The sequence below is a fragment of the Salvelinus alpinus genome, chromosome 12 (assembly GCF_045679555.1).
Source record: "Salvelinus alpinus chromosome 12, SLU_Salpinus.1, whole genome shotgun sequence".
NCBI lineage: Eukaryota > Metazoa > Chordata > Actinopteri > Salmoniformes > Salmonidae > Salvelinus > Salvelinus alpinus.
In genome coordinates, this window is record NC_092097.1 from 3,074,351 (window position 1) to 3,094,851 (window position 20,501).

Below are 20,501 nucleotides of genomic sequence, written 5' to 3' on the forward strand. Positions count from 1 at the left end.
CTAGATAGTTTGTGTGTATGAATTGATATGTAGGCTACGTGTGCCTTTTAAAAATGTACAGTGCCTTGCAAAAGTATTCACCCCACTTGGCATTTTTCCTATTTTGTTGCATTACAACCTGTAATTTAAATGGATTTTTATTTGGATTTCATGCAATGGACATACACAAAATAGGCCAAATTGGTGAAGTGAAAAAAATGACTTGTTTGAAGAAAAAAAATACAGAAAAGTTGTACATTCATATGTATTCACCCCCTTTGCTATGAAGCCCCCAAATAAGATCTGGTGCAACCAATTACCTTCGGAAGTCACATAATTAGTTAAATAAAGTCCACCTATGTGCAATCTAAGTGTCACGTGATCTCAGTATATATACATACCTGTTCTGAATGGCCCCAGAGTCTGCAACACCACTAAGCAAGGGGCATCACCAAGCAAGCGGCACCATGAAGACCAAGGAGCTCTCCAAACAGGTCAGGGACAAAGTTGTGGAGAAGTACAGATGAGGGTTTGGTTATAAAAAAAATACCCCAAACTTTGAACATCCCACAGAGCACCATTAAATCCATTATTAAAAAAATTGAAAGAATATGGCACCACAACAAACCTGCCAAGAGAGGGCCACCCACCAAAACTCACGGACCAGGCAAGGAGGGCATTAATCAGAGAGGCAACAAAGAGACCAAAGATAACCCTGAAGGAGCTGCAAAGCTCCGCAGCAGAGACTGGAGTATCTGTCCATAGGACCACTTTAAGCCGTACACTCCACATGGCTGGGCTTTATGAAAGAGTGGCCAGAAAAAAGCCATTGCTTAAAGAAAACAATAATCGAACACATTTGCCAAAAGGCATCTGGGGGACTCCCCAAACATATGGAAGAAGGTACTCTGGTCAGATGAGACTAAAATTGAGTGTTTTGGACATCAAAGAAAACGCTATGTCTGGCGCAAATCCAACACCTCTCTTCACCCCGGGAACACCATCCCCACAGTGAAGCATGGTGGTGGCAGCATCATGCTGTGGGGATGTTTATCATCGGCAGGGACTGGGAAACTGGTCAGAATTGAAGGAATGATGGCCAGCGCTAAATACTACAAAATTCTTGAGGGAAACCTGTTTCACTCTTCCAGAGATTTGAGACTGCGATGGAGGTTCACCTTCCAGCAGGACAATGACCAGAAGCATACTGCTAAAGCAACACTCGAGTGGTTTAGGGGAAACATTTAAATGTCTTGGAATGGCCTAGTTAAAGCCGAGACCTCAATCCAATTGAGAATCTGTGGTATGACTTAGATTGCTGTACACCAGTGGAACCCATCCGACTCGAAGGAGCTGGAGCAGTTTTGCCTTGAAGAATGGGCAAAAATCCCAGTGTCTAGATGTGCCAAGCTTATAGAGACATACCCCAAGAGACTTGCAGCTGTAATTGCTGCAAAAGGTGGCTCTACAAAGTATTGACTTTGGGGGGGAGAATAGTAATGCACGCTCAACTTTTCAGTTTGTTTGTCTTATTTCTTGTTTGTTTCACAAGAATATATATTTTTCATCTTCAAAGTGGTAGGCATGTTGTGTAAATCAAATGACACAAACCCCAAAAAATTCCAGGTTGTAAGGCAACAAAATAGGAATAATGCCAAGGGTGGTGAATACTTTTGCAAGGCACTGTAGTTCTGTCCTTGAGCTGTTCTTGTCTGATGTTCTGTATTATGTTTCATGTTTAGGAAGAGTAGCTGCTGCTTTTGCAACAGCTAATGGGGATCCTAATAAAATACCATCCTCCGACATGTAATGAACAATTCCTTCTGAAACGAACCTATTGAGTAGGTGTATAACTGATGTATTGGAAACCGCACACGGACACCGTGGTCCCATTTTATGTTATAAAGAGCTGCACATTTTGATGTGTCTTATTACATTGTATGTTTTCTGGTTAATGTATTTTTGAAATTGTACGTTAGGTTGTCTAGTTATAACATTCAGATGCAGTAGATGGTGTAGAATACAGTATATACAGTGGGGAGAACAAGTATTTGATACACTGCCGATTTTGCAAGTTTTCCTACTTACAAAGCATGTAGAGGTCTGTAATTTTTTATCATAGGTACACTTCAACTGTGAGAGACAGAATCTAAAACAAAAATCCAGAAAATCACATTGTATGATTTTTAAGTAATTAATTTGCATTTTATTGCATGACATAAGTATTTGATCACCTACCAACCAGTAAGAATTCCGGCTCTCACAGTCCTGTTAGTTTTTCTTTAAGAAGCCCTCCTGTTCTCCACTCATTACCTGTATTAACTGCACCTGTTTGAACTCGTTACCTGTATAAAAGACACCTGTCCACACACTCAATCAAACAGACTCCAACCTCTCCACAATGGCCAAGACCAGAGAGCTGTGTAAGGACATCAGGGATAAAATTGTAGACCTGCACAAGGCTGGGATGGGCTACAGGACAATAGGTAAGCAGCTTGGTGAGAAGGCAACAACTGTTGGTGCAATTATTAGAAAATGGAAGAAGTTCAAGATGACGTCAATCACCCTCAGTCTGGGGCTCCATGCAAGATATCACCTCGTGGGGCATCAATGATCATGAGGAAGGTGAGGGATCAGCCCAGAACTACACGGCAGGACCTGGTCAATGACCTGAAGAGAGCTGGGACCACAGTCTCAAAGAAAACCATTAGTAACACACTACGCCGTCATGGATTTAAATCCTGCAGCGCACGCAAGGTCCCCCTGCTCAAGCCAGCGCAAGTCCAGGCCCGTCTGAAGTTTGCCAATGACCATCTGGATGATCCAGAGGAGGAATGGGAGAAGGTCATGTGGTCTGATGAGACAAAAATAGAGCTTTTTGGTCTAAACTCCACTCGCCGTGTTTGGAGGAAGAAGAAGGATGAGTACAACCCCAAGAACACCATCCCAACCGTGAAGCATGGAGGTGGAAACATCATTCTTGGGGATGCTTTTCTGCAAAGGGGACAGGACGACTGCACCGTATTGAGGGGAGGATGGATGGGGCCATGTATCGCGAGATCTTGGCCAACAACCTCCTTCCCTCAGTAAGAGCATTGAAGATGGGTCGTGGCTGGGTCTTCCAGCATGACAACGACCCGAAACACACAGCCAGGGCAACTAAGGAGTGGCTCCGTAAGAAGCATCTCAAGGTCCTGGAGTGGCCTAGCCAGTCTCCAGACCTGAACCCAATAGAAAATCTTTGGAGGGAGCTGAAAGTCCGTATTGCCCAGCGACAGCCCCGAAACCTGAAGGATCTGGAGAAGGTCTGTATGGAGGAGTGGGCCAAAATCACTGCTGCAGTGTGTGCAAACCTGGTCAAGAACTACGGGAAACATATGATCTCTGTAATTGCAAACAAAGGTTTCTGTACCAAATATTAAGTTCTGCTTTTCTGATGTATCAAATACTTATGTCATGCAATAAAATGCAAATTAATTACTTAAAAATCATACAATGTGATTTTCTGGATTTTTGTTTTAGATTCCGTCTCTCACAGTTGAAGTGTACCTATGATAAAAATTACAGACCTCTACATGCTTTGTAAGTAGGAAAACCTGCAAAATCGGCAGTGTATCAAATACTTGTTCTCCCCACTGTACATATGAGATGAGTAATGTAGGATATGTAAACATTAAAGTGTCGTTATTTAAAGAGACTTGTGATACCTTAATTAAGTCTATTTAAGTGGCCAGAGATTTGAATCTGTATGTTTGCAGCAGCGTCTCTATGTTAGTGATGGCTGTTTAACAGTCTGATGGCCTTGAGATAGAAGCTGTTTTTCAGTCTCTCGGTCCCAGCTTTGATGCAACTGTACTGACCTCGCCTTCTGGATGATAGCGGGGTGAACAGGCAGTGGCTCGGGTGGTTGTTGTCCTTGATGATCTTTTTTTCCTGTGACATCGGGTGCTGTAGGTGTCCTGGAGGGCAGGTAGTTTGCCCCCGGGGATGCGTTGTGCAGACCGCACTACCCTCTGGAGAGCCCTGCGGTTGTGGGCGCGGTAAGCAAATTGGAGTGGGTCTAGGGTATCAGGTACGGTGGAGGTGATATGATCCTTGACTAGTCTCTCAAAGCACTTCATGATGACAGAAGTGAGTGCTAAGGGGCAATAGTCATTTAGTTCAGTTACCTTAGCTTTCTTGGGAACAGGAACAATGGTGGCCATCTTGAAGAATGCGGGGACAACAGACTGGGATAGGGAGAGATTGAATATGCCCATAAACACACCAGCCAGCTGGTCTGCGAATGCTCTGAGGACGTGGCTAGGGATGCCGTCTGGGCAGGTAGCCTTGCGAGGGTTAACAAGTTTAAATGTTTTACTCACGTTGGCCATGGAGAAGGAGAGCCCACAGGCTTTGGTAGCGGGCCGTGTCAGTGGCACTGCATTGTCCTCAAAGCGCGCAAAGAAGTTGTTTAATTTGTCTGGAAGCAAGACAATGTCCACGACGGGGCTGGTATTCTTTATGTAATCTGTGATTGACTGTAGACCCTGTCACATATTTCTCGTGTTTGAGCTGTTGAATTGCGACTCTACTTTGTCTCTATACTGACGCTTTGCTTGTGTGATTGCCTTGCGGAGGGAATAGCTGCACTGTTTGTATTCGGTCATGTTTCCGGTCGCCTTGCCATGATTAAAAGCGGTGGTTTGCACTTTCACTTTTGCGCGGATGTTGCCATCAATCCACGGTTTCTGGTTACGTAAGGTTTTAATAGCCTGCATTTGCCTCCTGCAGGGTGACGCAGCACGACACATCGATCCAGAGCATCCCAAACATGCTCAATGTCTAGTGAGTATGCAGGCCATGGAAGAATTGGGACATTTTCAGCTTCCAAGAATTGTGTACCGATCCTTGCAACATGGGGCCGTGCACTATCATGCTGAAACACGAGGTGATGGCAGGGGATGAATGGCACGGATGAGTCACAGTATCTGTCCATTCAAATTGCCATTGATAAAATGCAATTGTGTTCGTTCTCCGTATCTTATGCCTGCCCATACCATAACCACACCATGGGGCACACTCTCCCACACAATGCTATACACGCTGTCTGCCATGTACAGTAGAAACCAGGATTCATCCGCGAAGAGCACACTTCTCTAGTGTGCCAGTGGCAATCGAAGGTGAGCATTTGCCCACTGAAGTTGGTAACGACGCCTAACTGCAGTCAGGTCAAGACCCAGTTGAAGACAACGAGCACACAGATGAGCATCCGGTTGGATGTACTGCCAGATTCTCAAAAATGACATTGGAGGCGGCTTATGGTAGAGAAATTAACATTCAATTATCTGGCAACAGCTCTGGTGGACATACCTCCAGTCAGCATGCCAATTGTACGCTCCCCCAAAACTTGAGACATCTGTGTCATTGTGTTTTGACAAATCTGCGCCTTTTATTGTCCCCAGCACAAGGTGCACCTGTATAATTACCATGCTGTTTAATCAGCTTCTTGATATGCCACACCTGTCAGGTGGAAGGATTATCTTGGCAAGGAGAAATGCGCACTAACAGGGATGTACATTTCTGGGATCTTTTATTTCAGCTCATGAAACATGGGACCAACACTTTACATGTTGCGTTATATTTTGCTCAGTGCATAAGTCAGAATTATGATGACGATATAAAGTGGGGACTTATTTTGTAGCCATGCATATCGTCACGCTCTCAAGGCAGCACCCTGAATACCATGTTGACGGAGGTATGCAGTCACGCTCTCGTCATGTTTTGCAGTAAGGTGTAGTTTTGCAGTTGGGTAGTGTTCCAAATGGCACCCTATTCCCTATATAGTACACTACTTTCGGCCCATGGGGCTCTGGTCAAAATTACTCCACCTTGTAGGTAGAAGGGTGACATTTGGGACACATTCTAAATCAAACTGTGTGAATCCAATCATGGACTTTGGTGTACTGCCCAGGCCAATAGCTAAAAGTAGAAGGCCTGGTTTGAATGCGTAAATGGTCTGCTACATCAACACACTGCAGGTTTTGAGCATAGTAGTAGTTTTGAGAAACGTTTGACTGCTTAAGTGGAAACTGAGCTCTGCCAGTGGAGAGTTGTCAGAATAGACTGTAGTGGAAACTACCACTCTAAATGACTATCCCAAACAGGCTGGACCAATGAGGGCTGTGGTGTGTGTGTGTGTGTGTGTGTGTGTGTGTGTGTGTGTGTGTGTGTGTGTTTGTATGAGTTCCAAAGAGAGGACTGCAAAGCCAAGTTGACAGGAAACCCACTAAACCAACTCAACCTCAAACTGTTGAAATTTTTTATACTGCATTTGGATATTTACTGTACATTATAGAGGTCTTGTTGTCACCTTTAGCTGACCAAAGAGCATAATGAATGTCATACATCATCAATTACAATACATATAATCACATTCAAATAAACTTTGAATCGTACTTAGACAGCTGTGTTTAGGTGCTTTGGACAAGGGTTCGGATGAGGTACTTTGGAGTTTTATTTGGAGAGTACCCTATCAAGACTGGAGATCTAAGCCTAGTCATTCTCTCACTTGCCTGCTCACCCTTCTACCCTGTCTCTATGATGGAGGAAGTTATCCACCCACCCTCCCTACCCCAATCAGCTCCTGGGGGACGTGTGTTTTGGCTGCGGCATGGACGATCAGTACACCCCTCCCCCACCATGGGATACACACACACACATTCCCCTTTCATACACAGTGAGATGAAATCCGGAACATGTGTTTGTGTCTGCACACAGTAGAGGCTTGCTGCACCAGGGGACCAGCAGACATCCTGAGTGCGATGAAGCCACGTGTGTGTGTGCGTGCTCCATGCATGCGTGTGAGTGAGTCATCCCAGGCCATTCCATGGTAAGCAGACAGGACACATGGGTGACAGACTGTCCGCAGCCGCCACGCCCCGCTATTCTTCACTTCCCTTGGCTCCACTTCACTTGTCCTCTCGGAACTTTACTCAGTCACCTGCTCTCTTTACCATCCCTCCCTTCTCTCCCCCTCCTTCATCCCTCTCCAAGGCTGCGTTCAAAATGGCACCATATTCCCTACATATTGCACTACTTTTGACTTGGCTTTGGCCAAAAGTAGTGCACTATTTAGGGAATAGGGTGCCATTTAGGGATCGAATGTTTAACTAACCCCTATTACGGGAGCACACTTCCTTAGCTGGCTCCAGTCAGTGGAACTTGGCCACTGTGATAGCAGACACACTGAACTTCACTTAGCTGCTACTACTATCCATTTGATCCACTTTCTCTTCGTGCACCACCCCAATTTGGTAAGCTCTCTAAAGTACTTAGTGTAGTGTGTGTGTACACGAGTGTTGGTAAGTTTATGTATGAGTAAGAATGTGTGAGTACGTGCATGTGATTTGTGTTTTTGCATGCGTGTGTGTGTGTGTGTGTGTGTGTGTGTGTGTGTGTGTGTGTGTGTGTGTGTGGGTTTAGCTACCTGCTGATGCTGCTCTTGCGGGACATCGTGTTGCTGGGGGAGGCAGGGGGTGTCTGGTAACTGTAGCTGTATTCGGATCCCTTTAGATCCAGGATCACCTGTTGAGTAGGGAGGGGAAAAAAGTGTTTTAATGTGTGAGAATGAGTACATGGAACAGTGGGAATATCTAACACTGTGTGTGTGTGTGTGTGTGTGTGTGTGTGTGTGTGTGTGTGTGTGTGTGTGTGTGTGTGTGTGTGTGTGTGTGTGTGTGTGTGTGTTTGTGTGTATATATATGTGTGCGAGTATGTGGTTAAGTGTATTTGGGAAGGTATATTGATGTCTCTGTGTGTGTGGTGCGAACAAGTGTGTGTGTGTGTGTGTGAATCATCCAGCTTACCTGTTCGCTGGCGGGGGGCAGTTTGCTGGGCTCGGCCGTCAGGTTGCTCAGGTCTTCCAGGATGGTCTGCAGGTGGGTCACTTCTCCCAGCATGCTGATCTCATGATCCTGCACACACACAACCACAGATCAGACACACACAACCAATCACCAAAAACCACAGCGCTGCCCGTAACCACAGATCCCAGACACAACCATCAGTTACAAATAGCCCCTAGTAACAAGGCTTGGGCGGTATATCAGGGTAATTCGTTTTTCAATACCGTCAAAACTATTAATTTGAAGTTTTTCAAAACATGTGTATATTTGTAGCTATTTATTTAGTAAATACCAGCAGTCAACTTGTGCAATACGTTAGGAGATAAAGCAGATCGCATTATTTTACATTATGAAGCTTCCCATAGTTCCCCAGAACAGTTGAGCCAGTCACATGTTTGTAAATAAGACAACGAGACAAAGCGGGAGCAGGTGAGTCCAGCTGCGTATTTGACAAGGGTGACTTTTTATATTGAAAGTGAGTTTTTTTTGCTTCAATAGAGCGATCAGGGAGGTGCAACTATAGCTTTCCTTCACAGAACGTACATTAGTGCAACACATTCAGCTGAAAATAGTTCATTTTGATCAGATGACAAAAGAAGAAGTGCAACCCTATTTGACTGGCAGCCACACAAGTAAATGAGCTTACAATGAAAAAGCAAGGTCTGCTTGACAAAAATGATGCATGGCCATCACATTTCTCCTCCCTCATCTTCATCTGCCCTAGTCCTTTCGGGGGACCAGGTAATCCGTTTACAAATTGTATCATTAGACGGTTCTACAGCTGGGTTTTCCATGGAACTCCATAGGCCAGCATAGCTGATCTAAGCTGAAAATTAAAAAAAAGAGTTACCTGGTAATATAAATGCTTCTTTCAGTTCTTGGAATGTCCTTATACCATTACATCGCCACGGGCATGGATACCACATTTGGACCATTGGGGCGATGTGAAAGGCAGTCCTCCAGATCGCAAGGCATTATTGTTAAATATTGGAGTCTGGGCGTGCGATTACGTTTCCTAGTTGCATAGTTTTTACATTTTATGCCAAACAGATATTGTGTGAGCAATAATAGGGCCAAAGCGTAGTTTACATTGAGATAGATCAATGAACATCACATCTTCCAGGGCAATGGGAGCCACCATATTTCTCGATTCTCAGCCAGGGAGCGGAAGAGTTATGTCTAAACCAATTTATACATTCGGGGAAATGCTAAAGCTTGGAAATAGAATTTAGAGTTTGGAACAGATAGCCCTCCAGCATCTTTCCCTCTCTGTAAATGTGTTAATTTAAATCTGGGATATCTTAACTTTCTATTACCATTCTGAAAATTCACTGTGGATTTTATCCCCATAGCCGGAAGGGGGAGACATAGGAAGCATTGAGCTCACAAAATTCAAACAGTGGCAATATATTAACTTTCGCAATAAACATTGTGCCGGTTAGAGCGACTGGAATGTTAAGCCATCTACTGTGGTCTGATTGAATTGATTTGAGCGTTCTCTTTACGTTTTGGGCAATGTTTTAATCTAAAATAAATATATCGATTCCTACATTTTTAAAATGGGAAATGATTGGCATTCCATAAGAGATGGGGTCCTGTGCCGGGTTCTTAAGGGGGAGTAGGTTAGATTTGGTGAGATATATTTTAAAACGTGAAATGGAGCTGAATTTGTCTATAATCTTCAAAGCATTCGGGAGAGATTGAGATACATTGTCGAGGTAAAGTAAGATATCGTCGGCGTATAATGAGATGACGTGATCCATAGAATTTAGAGATATTGGTGTAATTTCTTTCAATTGTAGCACCCATTCTCCCTCAGGAAGTTGAAAGGATTTTGGCATGGCCCCTCAGACCTTTTACAGCTGCACCATCGAGAGCATCCTGACTGGTTGTATCACTGTCTGGCAACTACACTGCCCTCGACCGGAAGGCCCTACAGAGTGTGTCGCGGGAAGCCCAGCACATCACTGGGGGTAAGTTCCCAGGACGTACATGGCAGGCGGTGTCGGAGAAAGGCCACCAAAAATTCCCAGGCTCCATGCTCTCGTCCGGCAGGCGGTACCAGTGTATCAAGGCTCAGAACAACACTCCTAAACAGCTTCTATCCCCTGGCCATAAGAATTAAATGGCTAACTGCTACTGCTCTCCCACCGTCTATCCCCAGGTCTCTACCCACTAAGACAGCTTACACTCTTGTTTTTTTCCTGTTATTTTTCTATTTTGATATTGAATACTGCATTGTTGGGAAGGACTTGCAAGTTAAGCATTTCAATGTATGTGTGCATATGGCAAAACTGAAAATATTACTGTCTACGTCACAAATGGAACCCTATTCCCTACATAGCGCACTACTTTTGACGAGAGCCCTATGTGGAACTGAGGCCTTGAGGCACTGACCGTCCAATCACCATCAAACATTGCCAGATTCACTCAATAGAGACTCTCTCTCATGTCAACAGTGTAAACAGCGTTGAACTTGCATGGCGTTACATCATGGGGTTCTGGGGCCTCCAACCTGTTCCAATCACTAAAACAGAAGCCAGAGACCTTTTATATGAAAATGGATCAACTTTAGCAGCTGAACGTTCCAACTAGATCCTTGGGCCAGTCTAGGCCTAGGTAGTACTGACTGAGTCTGGGTCAGATGAGAGTATTAAGCCCTCACACATACAGTTTTGGCATGAATCATAAAGACTGATTTTGGATTATAATTATAACCACCCCAAAATCACATATTTGGCATGGATACTGATTCTAGATGAGAGGATAACCCCAGCACAGGTTTGACGTGAATACTGACTGAATCCGGATCAGATGAGACTAACTAACTCATGAACACATATTTGTTATGAACATAGACTGATTGTAGATCAGATGATAATAATAATAATATTATTATAACCTACTCACCAGCACAGGTTTGAGCATGCTGACAAAGGCGCAGTAACGGCCCCTCTCTTCGATGAGCGCCCGGCACACTGCCCTCTTCTCAGTCTCTTCCAGCACAGCATAGCGCACGTTCACCTCCTGCAGGGCGTTGTCCAGCTGCCCGCGCACCTCGTCCTTTCCTAGAGAAACACAGGGGGGAACCAAAGTTGACAGGCAGAGCAGACTGGCAAAATAACAGGCAAACAAAGCCAGCGGGCTGCTATAGCAAGTTAACAAAACTCAGGGTAGAAAACGATGCCCGAAACACATTTGTTGAGGGGTGTGCATTTAAGTGATAATGCACGAGAAGACAGTGTTTGGAGTATATCTTGGCACGGGTGTTGCTAGGCCCGAAACTAAGTCGAGGGCAGGGAAACCGTGCCAATATATCCTCCAAACAACGGCGTCGAGGGCATTATCACTTTTATACAACCGGTTACCAATAGATTCAAATAATGATTGACATATTTGAATAAAAAATATTATTTTGATGAATTTATTCATACGATTTCATTCTTCCACGAGATATAGTCCCGACACAAATCTAGGGTTGCTACCCAAGCCGGCTGGTCGTTCGTTCAATTGGGTCTGTTTCCAGAGACGCGACCCAGTATTTCAGTCTTTTTGTTCTGTATCTATGAATGCAACCCAGTCGTTTGTTCTAAATGTTCTATTGCCATACTTGGCCACGTTCTCATGCTTGCTAGCTAGTCAACTACGGCTAACTTACTGTCACGTCAAACAGTGCAGCCAGAAAAACAACAAAGTAGCTGCTTTTGCATTTGTTTAAACTGTTTTCTAGTGACATTTAACAATGAGCTAATGATGCGCGATTTCACAAGGCATAGAAAATGTGCTCTCTCGTCAGGACACTGTTGTTCAGAGGAGCTAGCCAACAACAGTTAGCACAATCACTCCAAACTAGCTGCATTTTGTTTGACATGAAAGGCTGGAATGCGGTTTTAACCAATCAGCATCCAGGATTAGGCCCACCCATTGTATAATCTATCAATTTAATGAATAATATAGAAATATTTTGAGATCAACTTTCCTCTTAGTATCCCATTCTAATTGCTGGTCAGAGGTGTCTGTTATTTATCCCAAAACCTTTGAAGAGAAATTTAGACCGTGATTGAGAAACTAAAAACACACAGCTTTATATAGCCAAAGCATAGTACCTGCAATTGCATACTTTTGCCACAACAAAGCAGTATAACCTTGAAAATCTCTTTGTTTTGAATATCCTGTGTTTTCTATACACTGAGCATACAAACCATTGAGAACACCTGCTCTTCCCATGACAGACCTACCAAGTGAAAGCAATGATCACTTATTGATGTCACTTGTTAAATCCCCTTCAAATCAGTGTAGATGAAGGGGAGGAGACCGGTTAAATAAGGATTTTTAAGCCTGGAGACAATTGAGACATGGATTGTGCATGTGGGCCATTCAGAGGGTGAATGGGCTGGACAAAATATTTAAGTGCCATTTGAATGGAGTATGTTAGTAGTTGCCAGGTGAACCGGTTCTAGTTAAACTGCAACGCTGCAGGGTTTTTCACACACGAGAGTTTACAGTGTGATTCAAGACTGGTCCACCACCCAAAGGACATCCAGTCAACTTGACAACTGTGGGAAGCATTGGAGTCAACATGGTCCAGCATCCCTGTGGAACACTTTCAACACCTTGTAGAGTCCATGCTCCAACCCCAGCACCTACGTAAGAGGATACTACATAAGATACCACTCCTCTTCAACTGTTGTGTCAGTGTGCTCTCTGGGAAGATGCATGCTGCAGGCATGTCGAGAGCACGAGATGAACCGGAGTGAAGGCCAATGGCGAGCAGCAAAACGGATGTGTGTGTTGACAAACGCTGTGTGGTATGCAGGGGTCTATATAAAGAGACTAGAGAGGGTGTGTAACTGCCTACTCATTTGTGTCCAGCTGCTACGACAACAGATTCCACATACAATTGGCTGTCAGGAAGAAAGGGAAGGGGGCTCTCGCTCTGACACATGCACCTCAATACTTCAAACACACCTTCCATATGCATGCATGCATGCACTTACCAATTACATAACACACACACACAGTAGGATAACTATACACACTCACACACAATAGGCTAACTGAATTCATTATCACATGTTCTAACTGGGCTCAGAAAGGAATACAAAAGCTGTTGGAAAGAGGGATCCAACAGGACCCTGAATAAAAGCCTTATGATAGAGATGAGTCCCTGGAGTAGGATTCAGGGTAGCAGGCCTGCCTCCATTAATAGACCTGAGTGTTTGCGTACCAAATTGCACCCTAAGTCCCTATATAGTGCACAACTTTGACCACTATCATGATCCCTGATTTCCTATTATGTGCTATAGTACCCAAAGCAGACAGCTCACAAGCGGCAAGCCCTACACCCTCCAATAATCCTCTCAAAAGACCAAGAAAATGGGTTCCAAATATAAAACGCAAAGGCGCTGGATCTAACGTTTCCAAAATACACACTTCTTTCTAAATCTGATATTTTCACGGTTAGACTGGTAAAATAGGCAAGGGTGAAGGTGCGATCTTGTCAGATCCGGTATGTTTTTGAGAGTTAACGGAATAAAAGACGCCTCCATTTTACATTTGCCATTTTGCAGATGCTCTTATTCAGAACAAATTACAGTTCGTGCTGTAACGATTTGGGTGTAGCTGGAGCAGAGGACAGCAGAGATGAGTAATAAAAGTAACTTTACTCAATAATATACATTCCATGAAGTAAATACCAAGCCCACACGAAAAGGACCGATATACATAAAACAAACACGCACAAAAAAAACTGAGGGAAATCAGAGGGTTAAATAATGAACATGTAATTGGGGAATTGGGGGGGGGGGGCTCCTGAGTGGCGCAGCGGTCTAGAGGTGTCACAGCAGTCCCTGGTTCAAATCCATGCTGCATCACATCCGACCGTGATTGGGAGTTCCGTAGGGTGGCGCACAATTGGCCCAGCGCCATCCGGGTTTGGCCGGGGTAGGCCGTCATTGCGAATAAGAATTTGTTCTTAACTGACTTGCCTAGTTAAATAAAAAGAGAGCTGGCCCAAAGCAAGCACAGGTTACACCTGAAGCATGAGGACTTGCAGCTAGTTGTGAACTTCAACAACTACGCAGAGGAAAATGCAGTAGTATTACCAGGACGCCAACCAGGACACAAACACTGGTGGAAAGCTGCTGCCATCCCATGTGACAAAAGCAGTAGCAGTGTGGTGTTTCTACAAGGAATCGATGACAACACATGGTAAGTAAAGCAAAACAACACGTTTTGATTATTTAATTGGCCTCCAACATGATTGGCACTTTGCGATTGCTTGTGGAGGATGGTACGGTGCTGGTGGAAAGCTATGGCTGGCAACAACACCTGTCTCTGTACTTCAGGCCGCTGCCACAGTTCAAGCAGTACCAGCACTTCAGCTGAATATCATTTTCATTGCATGAGGTTATTATTCTTATCTAAACTTGGGTGGTGAATTGATGTTGTGCAAGGTTGTAATGTCTTCATTTTATTTTGTTATTTCCTGTTTAACAACTGATGCTCTGGAGCTGTTGTCGCCAAGGAGCGTTCAAACTCAGTCGGGACCAGGTTTCAGCTGCTGCACAACGCTGACATCCTTCCTCCAATAGATGGTCTGCCTGTACATGCACCACCTGGAATGGACACAGCTAGAAAAACGCAATCTTCTTGAGATCATCAGGGAGTTTTGCGAAAAAGAGGCTATGGACATCACATGCCCTGCACCAAAGTCAAGGGCAGGACAGAAACAGGCTCTCCGAATATAGATACACAAGATTTGTATTATATATGGCAACAAATTCAACAGTAACATCACCTTTCCAAAATCGGATTCAGTATCGGCGGCCATATTGGATAATGTGAAAAGCAAAATGAGAGTGTGCCATTTTTGGGCACCTCTTCTAATATCAATTAATACATTACAAAGAGAAGCACTACAAAATGTGCCGCTTTAATATGCTACGTAACGGTTTCATCACTTTTTGACACTAAGGCCCCAGAATACAGTTTGACCAAATTATGGTTTTAGTAGCCAAAAATATTTTGACGTTTGGAGTGAGATGAGCTTGTAGAATGTGCAGCTCGTAACTATGCAACCGATACAAATTGTACTCGCACAGCCAAGTCACAAGGTTAATCAAATGTGACTAAATGGTCGCAGTCTGGAGCCCTGGGTATCCAAATATTCATATGCTAGCTCTGCTTTGCGACACCAATAACTTTCTCAGTCGTCATGGTGTGGTCTCGTAGAGCAACACTTGAGGAATGAACAAAGACTTCAATTCTCAAAGACGACAGAAGCTCAATTCATAGTTCAGAGCTGCAGATCTGCGATAGTCACGACATCATTACTGGCCATGCATTTAAAAGTCAGAATGGGGAGGTGGATTATCACGTTTAAGCTTTTTGCTAACTAACAAGGTAAGATTGTCGTTATTGTCATCGAATTTTACATCTGGGGGAAAATGTATTTATCTTTACAGCCTCTCACTACGGAGACCAAGAAAAAAGTCCTCAGCTAGAGCTACACAACCACAACCTGGCTGAAACGATACCGTCTACGGGAGAGGAACATTGAAGGTGTGGTGTGATGGATTGGCGAAGAGGGGCACCGTAACAGCTGCGGGTGTGGACAAACCACATTGTCTCCTTTCACAAAGCCAGCTGTGTTAAGGTAACCTGAACCTCGGTAATGACTGTTCCGCTGCTCGATGCTTTGAATCACACTTTCTATTTAGGTGTAGTCCAATCCCCCCCCCCCTCCCTCCAAATGCTTAGGCCACATTGCCACAGGTGTTTCCCTCTTATCTGGGCCAGAGAGTGTCACATCACACAGTACTTAAGAGTTTGAAACAGACACCCCTACCTTTCTTAACCTTCTTCTGCAGCTTGATTGTATCTGAGGATTTCTTCTTTATGTCTGCTCTGGCCTTCTTGTATTCTGCATTGGGAAGACATGAGGGGATAAAGTCTCAGTGAAATGAGTCGGATAACTCAGACGTTTCATAATTGTATGCATGTACGCCTATTTGTGTATGTACGCTCTCCTACCTTTGGCATGGTCCTTGTCCAACTGACTGGCCACCTTCTTCCACTCCTCAATCTTCAGCTCCAGGGGGCTGATCAGGGTATCTGTTAGTGCCCTACAGTGAAACCCAATAGACCAGCCGTTACATTACAGTGAAAAATACAGTGGTTCACCTGGAATCTTCTCCAGACTAGTTGATACGATTCAACTTCATCAAATTCTGAATTATCAATGGAAACAAAGCGGGGCTTTTTTCAGGTCGATGACTGATCCAGCTAAGTAATTGTTATTGATAGGCGGGTGGTCATAAACTAGATTAACCAGGTAATCAAAACACCATAGCTTGTGAAGAAAAGCAATTAGACTGAGCATTGTCTCAGGTAGGCTGTGAACTCCTATCTTCACATACCCGACATAGCTCCATGTCATGAAGCCTGAGCTGATCAGCCATGACAGGTTAGCACACAATATGTGTTTAAACTTGTGAGATAGCACTGTTAACACTTTCACATCACTGTGCCCAACACACAGGGTGACTGGGGAAAACTAGGCCAAGCTGATGATGAAAGAAATCTTAGTAATACATCTTATAGGTTAAATCAGAAGTCTGTTAGTTTCCCTTCCCTCTACTGTCTAACAGCCTATTCAGAGCTGAGCCCATATCTGGGTTGGGCCTATGTACAGTAAGGTCAATGGGATCATTGGGATTTTGGTGTCAGTCCTTGTTAATTTCAACTGAGGCTGGGCGGTCAATGAGTTGACATTGCGTAATCCATTCAAATAAAGACAATGAAGCATGTCAGAAGGAGACTGATGGAAATTATAGAGGGAGAAATAAGAAAATATGGAACGAGACACTGCCAGGACTTACACCAAATCCTAAAACTGCAACAGTGTTCAAAACTTTCACGTCAGGTGTAGCGAGCCTCGTTAAATAAAAAATAAAATGAAGACTGAAAAAGAAAAGCGAGTAAATTATCCTAAAGTAGCAGCTCAGAAGAGGGGGAAAGTAGGCTGCAGCCTGGGCTAGCGTATAGGCACACCCTTTTCACAGTACCATCTTGACCCAAACCATACTCTGCTGGCTCTGATATTTTATTTTCACATTGTCAATTCCGGGCATGGTTCCAGCAACTATGGTTAATGTGTAACCAGGCCAGCTCAGTAGAGCTCGGCCCGGCTTAGTACCGTGCAAATGGTACCAGAGCAACAATCCAATCTCTCATCCACCCACAGCCGAAGTCCCATTATAACCATGTGTCAGGCTTCGAGAGAGCACTGGCTGTAAGTACAATCAATTCTCAGGGTGATTTTACATTACAAAATGTTCATTTGTCTGTCTCATCGGTGCACTGAGAGCAACAGAAAGGACCCTAAGCAGAGCCTGGATGGATTTACTGGGGCTGAAGTAGGCAGGGGAAATTGGGTTCAGGATAGTAGCGTGAGGCGAGCCTGCTGTTATCCACTTGGGCTTTAATTGCAGAGTTAGCCAGGGTCATAATCCTAGAAAAGGGACAGCGCTCTGTGGTTTCTGGAGGAATGCCCGATATAGTGCCTTCAGAAAGTATTCACACTCCCTGATTTTTTTCAATTTAATGTGTTACAGCCAGAGCTTAAAATTGATTAAAAATGAGATGTCTTCACTGGCCCACACACACACTACCCCATATGTTCAAAGTGGAATTGTCAACACTGCAGGAGTTGTTTATTTTGCTTTATTCCGGGACAATGTGGAAAGTCTGAACTTTCAATGTAGCAACTGTTTGCTTTCAGAGGACTATGGAAGGCGAAGTGGCTACTCTTAGCAAACAAGTAACGAACTTACACAAGCTACTGGGGAATCCACGCCCGCCCACTTGTTCCTTTCTCTTCTACCCCAGTAGCCGGACGCCGCTCTGGCCTGATGGAAGTGTCGCCACCATGTCTCTGCAGGGATCCCTCCCTGAAGGGGTCGCCCGCTTCCTTGAAGAATGGAGTTAGTAGGATGCTCCTGTCCTGGAGGACTTGGTCGAAGTTCCTGTTCTCGATCCTACCAACTAGCCATAGAGATATGTCACTCGCCGTGGAAGTCGAACACAGCCGGGGCCTCCTCGGCGAAGGTAAGCCCGGACACAGACGAGAAACAGCTTCACCGCACTTGATCCAGAGGATCCGGATCCTTCCCTGGGGGCTTTCGAGATTGGATCCGGAAGTACCTGCGCCTTTGTCCTCTATTCTGTCTCCATCTCTGGTGGCTTCTACCTCGGGTTCAGATCTTCAGAGCTCACCCCCTCATTATGACAGTGAGGCTATCTTAAGACTCCGGCACATTCCTCATCCAGAATGGATACTAGAGCTGTCTCGGGTCCATTGGGCTGTCATCGAGGGGTTTGCGAAACCTCTTGAGGCGAAAGAACGGCCGGACCTCCTCAGCAATTGCACAAACTGTCATCATCAGCAGCTCTAGGGTACAAGGATTACAAGAATGCTTCCGACTGTTCTATGACAGCTGCCAGGAGCTGACGCTGTCGTAGTCCACGTGGGGTCAAACGACATTAAGAGGGCTAGCTCGGAACAGCTGAAAATGAATTTTAAAAAGGACTGATTCTAGCTCTGAAAGATTCCAGAAAGTGGCCAATTATTTCAGGTCCGGTACCATCGTTGGGCCGCAGGTGTGAAAGATTCAGCAGGCTACTGGCATTTTACACCTGACTAAAATATTACTGTAGCTCTTTTTGAATAACTTCTATGGGAAACTTTGACACCTTCTGGAAACAGAAGATGCTCTACAGGAATGACGGAATCTATCCAAATAATCTTGGCTCCTGGATTAGATAATCCAGTTTAGATCATCCCTACCATTGTGTCGCTGCGTTGTCATACTGCTGTAGCAAATGTATATTATCCCATGGGCGTTGGCAGTCACAATGTAACTAACCTAATTTTATGTCCCTCTAACTCCCCTGAATGCCTTTGTCATTCCTACAGCTAACGTATACAGCAATCATGTGCCTATGAACCAGATGTATACTGTTAGCACTGAGGTGGTGTGCCCTAGTAGAAATTCCACTGTGTGCAGCTAACACGGCACTATCAGCTCAAACATAAATAAATAACAAATATATAAACATAACATTGTCATGTCTACTTCTGATAAGCTTCCCAGTAAAGCAATAAAAACAATCAAGCATTGCAGAAAAGTGCAAAAAATAGCCCACAAGGTGCATGAAATCAATAACTTGCTAGTAACAGATGACATTCATATTCTGGCTCTCTCCGAAACGCACTTAGATAATACCTTTGATGATACAGTGGTAGCAATACATGGTTATAACATCTACCGAAAGCGGTGTTGCGATCTATATTCAGAGCCACATTCCTGTTAAGCTTAGAGAGGATATGTTAAATACTGATGAAGTAACATGGCTACAGGTTCAACAGCCTCACCTAAAGCCCATTCTGTCTGGGAAGCTGCTACAGACCACCAGGTGCTAACAGACAGAATATGGATAATGTGTGAGAAATGCATAATAAATGTATGCGATATCAACAGAGAGGAATATTTTCTGGGTGACCTTAATATTGACTGGCTTTCATCAAGCTGCCCACTCAAGAAAAAGCTTCAAAATGTAACCGGTGCCTGCAACCTGGTTCAGGTTATCAGTCAACCTACCAGGGTATTTACAAACAGCACATGAATGAAATGTATTGATCACATCTTTACTAATGCTGCAGAAATCAGCTGTAAAGCAGTATCCAAATCCATAGGATGTAGTGATCACAATATCATAGCCATATCTAGGAAAACCAAAGTTCCAAAGGACGGGGCCTAATATAACGTATAAGAGGTCATGCAAAAAGTTTTGTAGTGATTCTTTGTTGATGATGTAAATAATATTTGCTGGTCAGTTGTGTGTAATGAGGAGCAACCAGACACTGCACATGACATTTATGAAATTGCTTATTTCCATGGATTGATGAGGAATTTAAAAAATGGTATGGTTGCGAGGAACGGCAAATAAGTCTGGCTACACAAACGTACTTAAAATTGAGAAATCCTGTGACTAAACTGAATAAAAACAAGAAGAAACCAAACTATTAAACAATGATAAATGACAAAGACTGATAGTAAAAAGCATTAAGAGCACCTTAAATGAAATTTTGGGAAAAAAGGCAAACTCGACTCCATCCAATGAATCATTGCATTCATCATAAAACCCACAGATTATTATTTTTTTTTTAATTGGCAAGATCAGCAAACTTAGGCATGACATGCTAGCAACAAACGCTGACACTACACATCCAAGTATAACTGACCAAATTATGAAAGACAAGTATTGTAATTTTGAATTCTGAAAAGTGAGTATGAAAGAGGTGAAACAATTGACACTCACCACCTGGATTTGGTCTTATGTAGCAAAATGTGAAATGTTTTTTTATTTTTATACATTGGATAAAAGTAGAGACTCAGAGCTATGAAATGGTATATCAGAAACTGCATTTGAGGAACAATCGGAAAGTAATTCTGCTTTGAAAGTTGATCAACTTGTAACCTCACTTTTGAGAAACTGGCCTTTTAATGTTTTGGTATCTAGTGAAGATCTCTTCTTTTTCTACACCCATTCAACAGCGTTCACACCCTCTTG

General features: G+C 43.9%; 1 protein-coding gene across 3 annotated transcripts in view; it reads right to left on the bottom strand.

Annotated features, from left to right (window-relative positions):
* LOC139535377 (protein MTSS 2-like) overlaps window positions 1-20,501 on the bottom strand; it is a 117,901-nt gene that overhangs the window by 28,792 nt on the left and 68,608 nt on the right. For all 3 annotated transcript variants that reach the window (XM_071334729.1, XM_071334730.1, XM_071334731.1), the window contains exons 5-9: window positions 15,900-15,991; window positions 15,715-15,789; window positions 10,776-10,933; window positions 7,827-7,934; window positions 7,448-7,545 (exon numbers count right to left, since the gene is read on the bottom strand). In XM_071334729.1, the coding sequence (XP_071190830.1) occupies window positions 7,448-7,545; window positions 7,827-7,934; window positions 10,776-10,933; window positions 15,715-15,789; window positions 15,900-15,991 (531 nt within the window). The remainder of the gene's footprint in view (window positions 1-7,447; window positions 7,546-7,826; window positions 7,935-10,775; window positions 10,934-15,714; window positions 15,790-15,899; window positions 15,992-20,501) is intronic.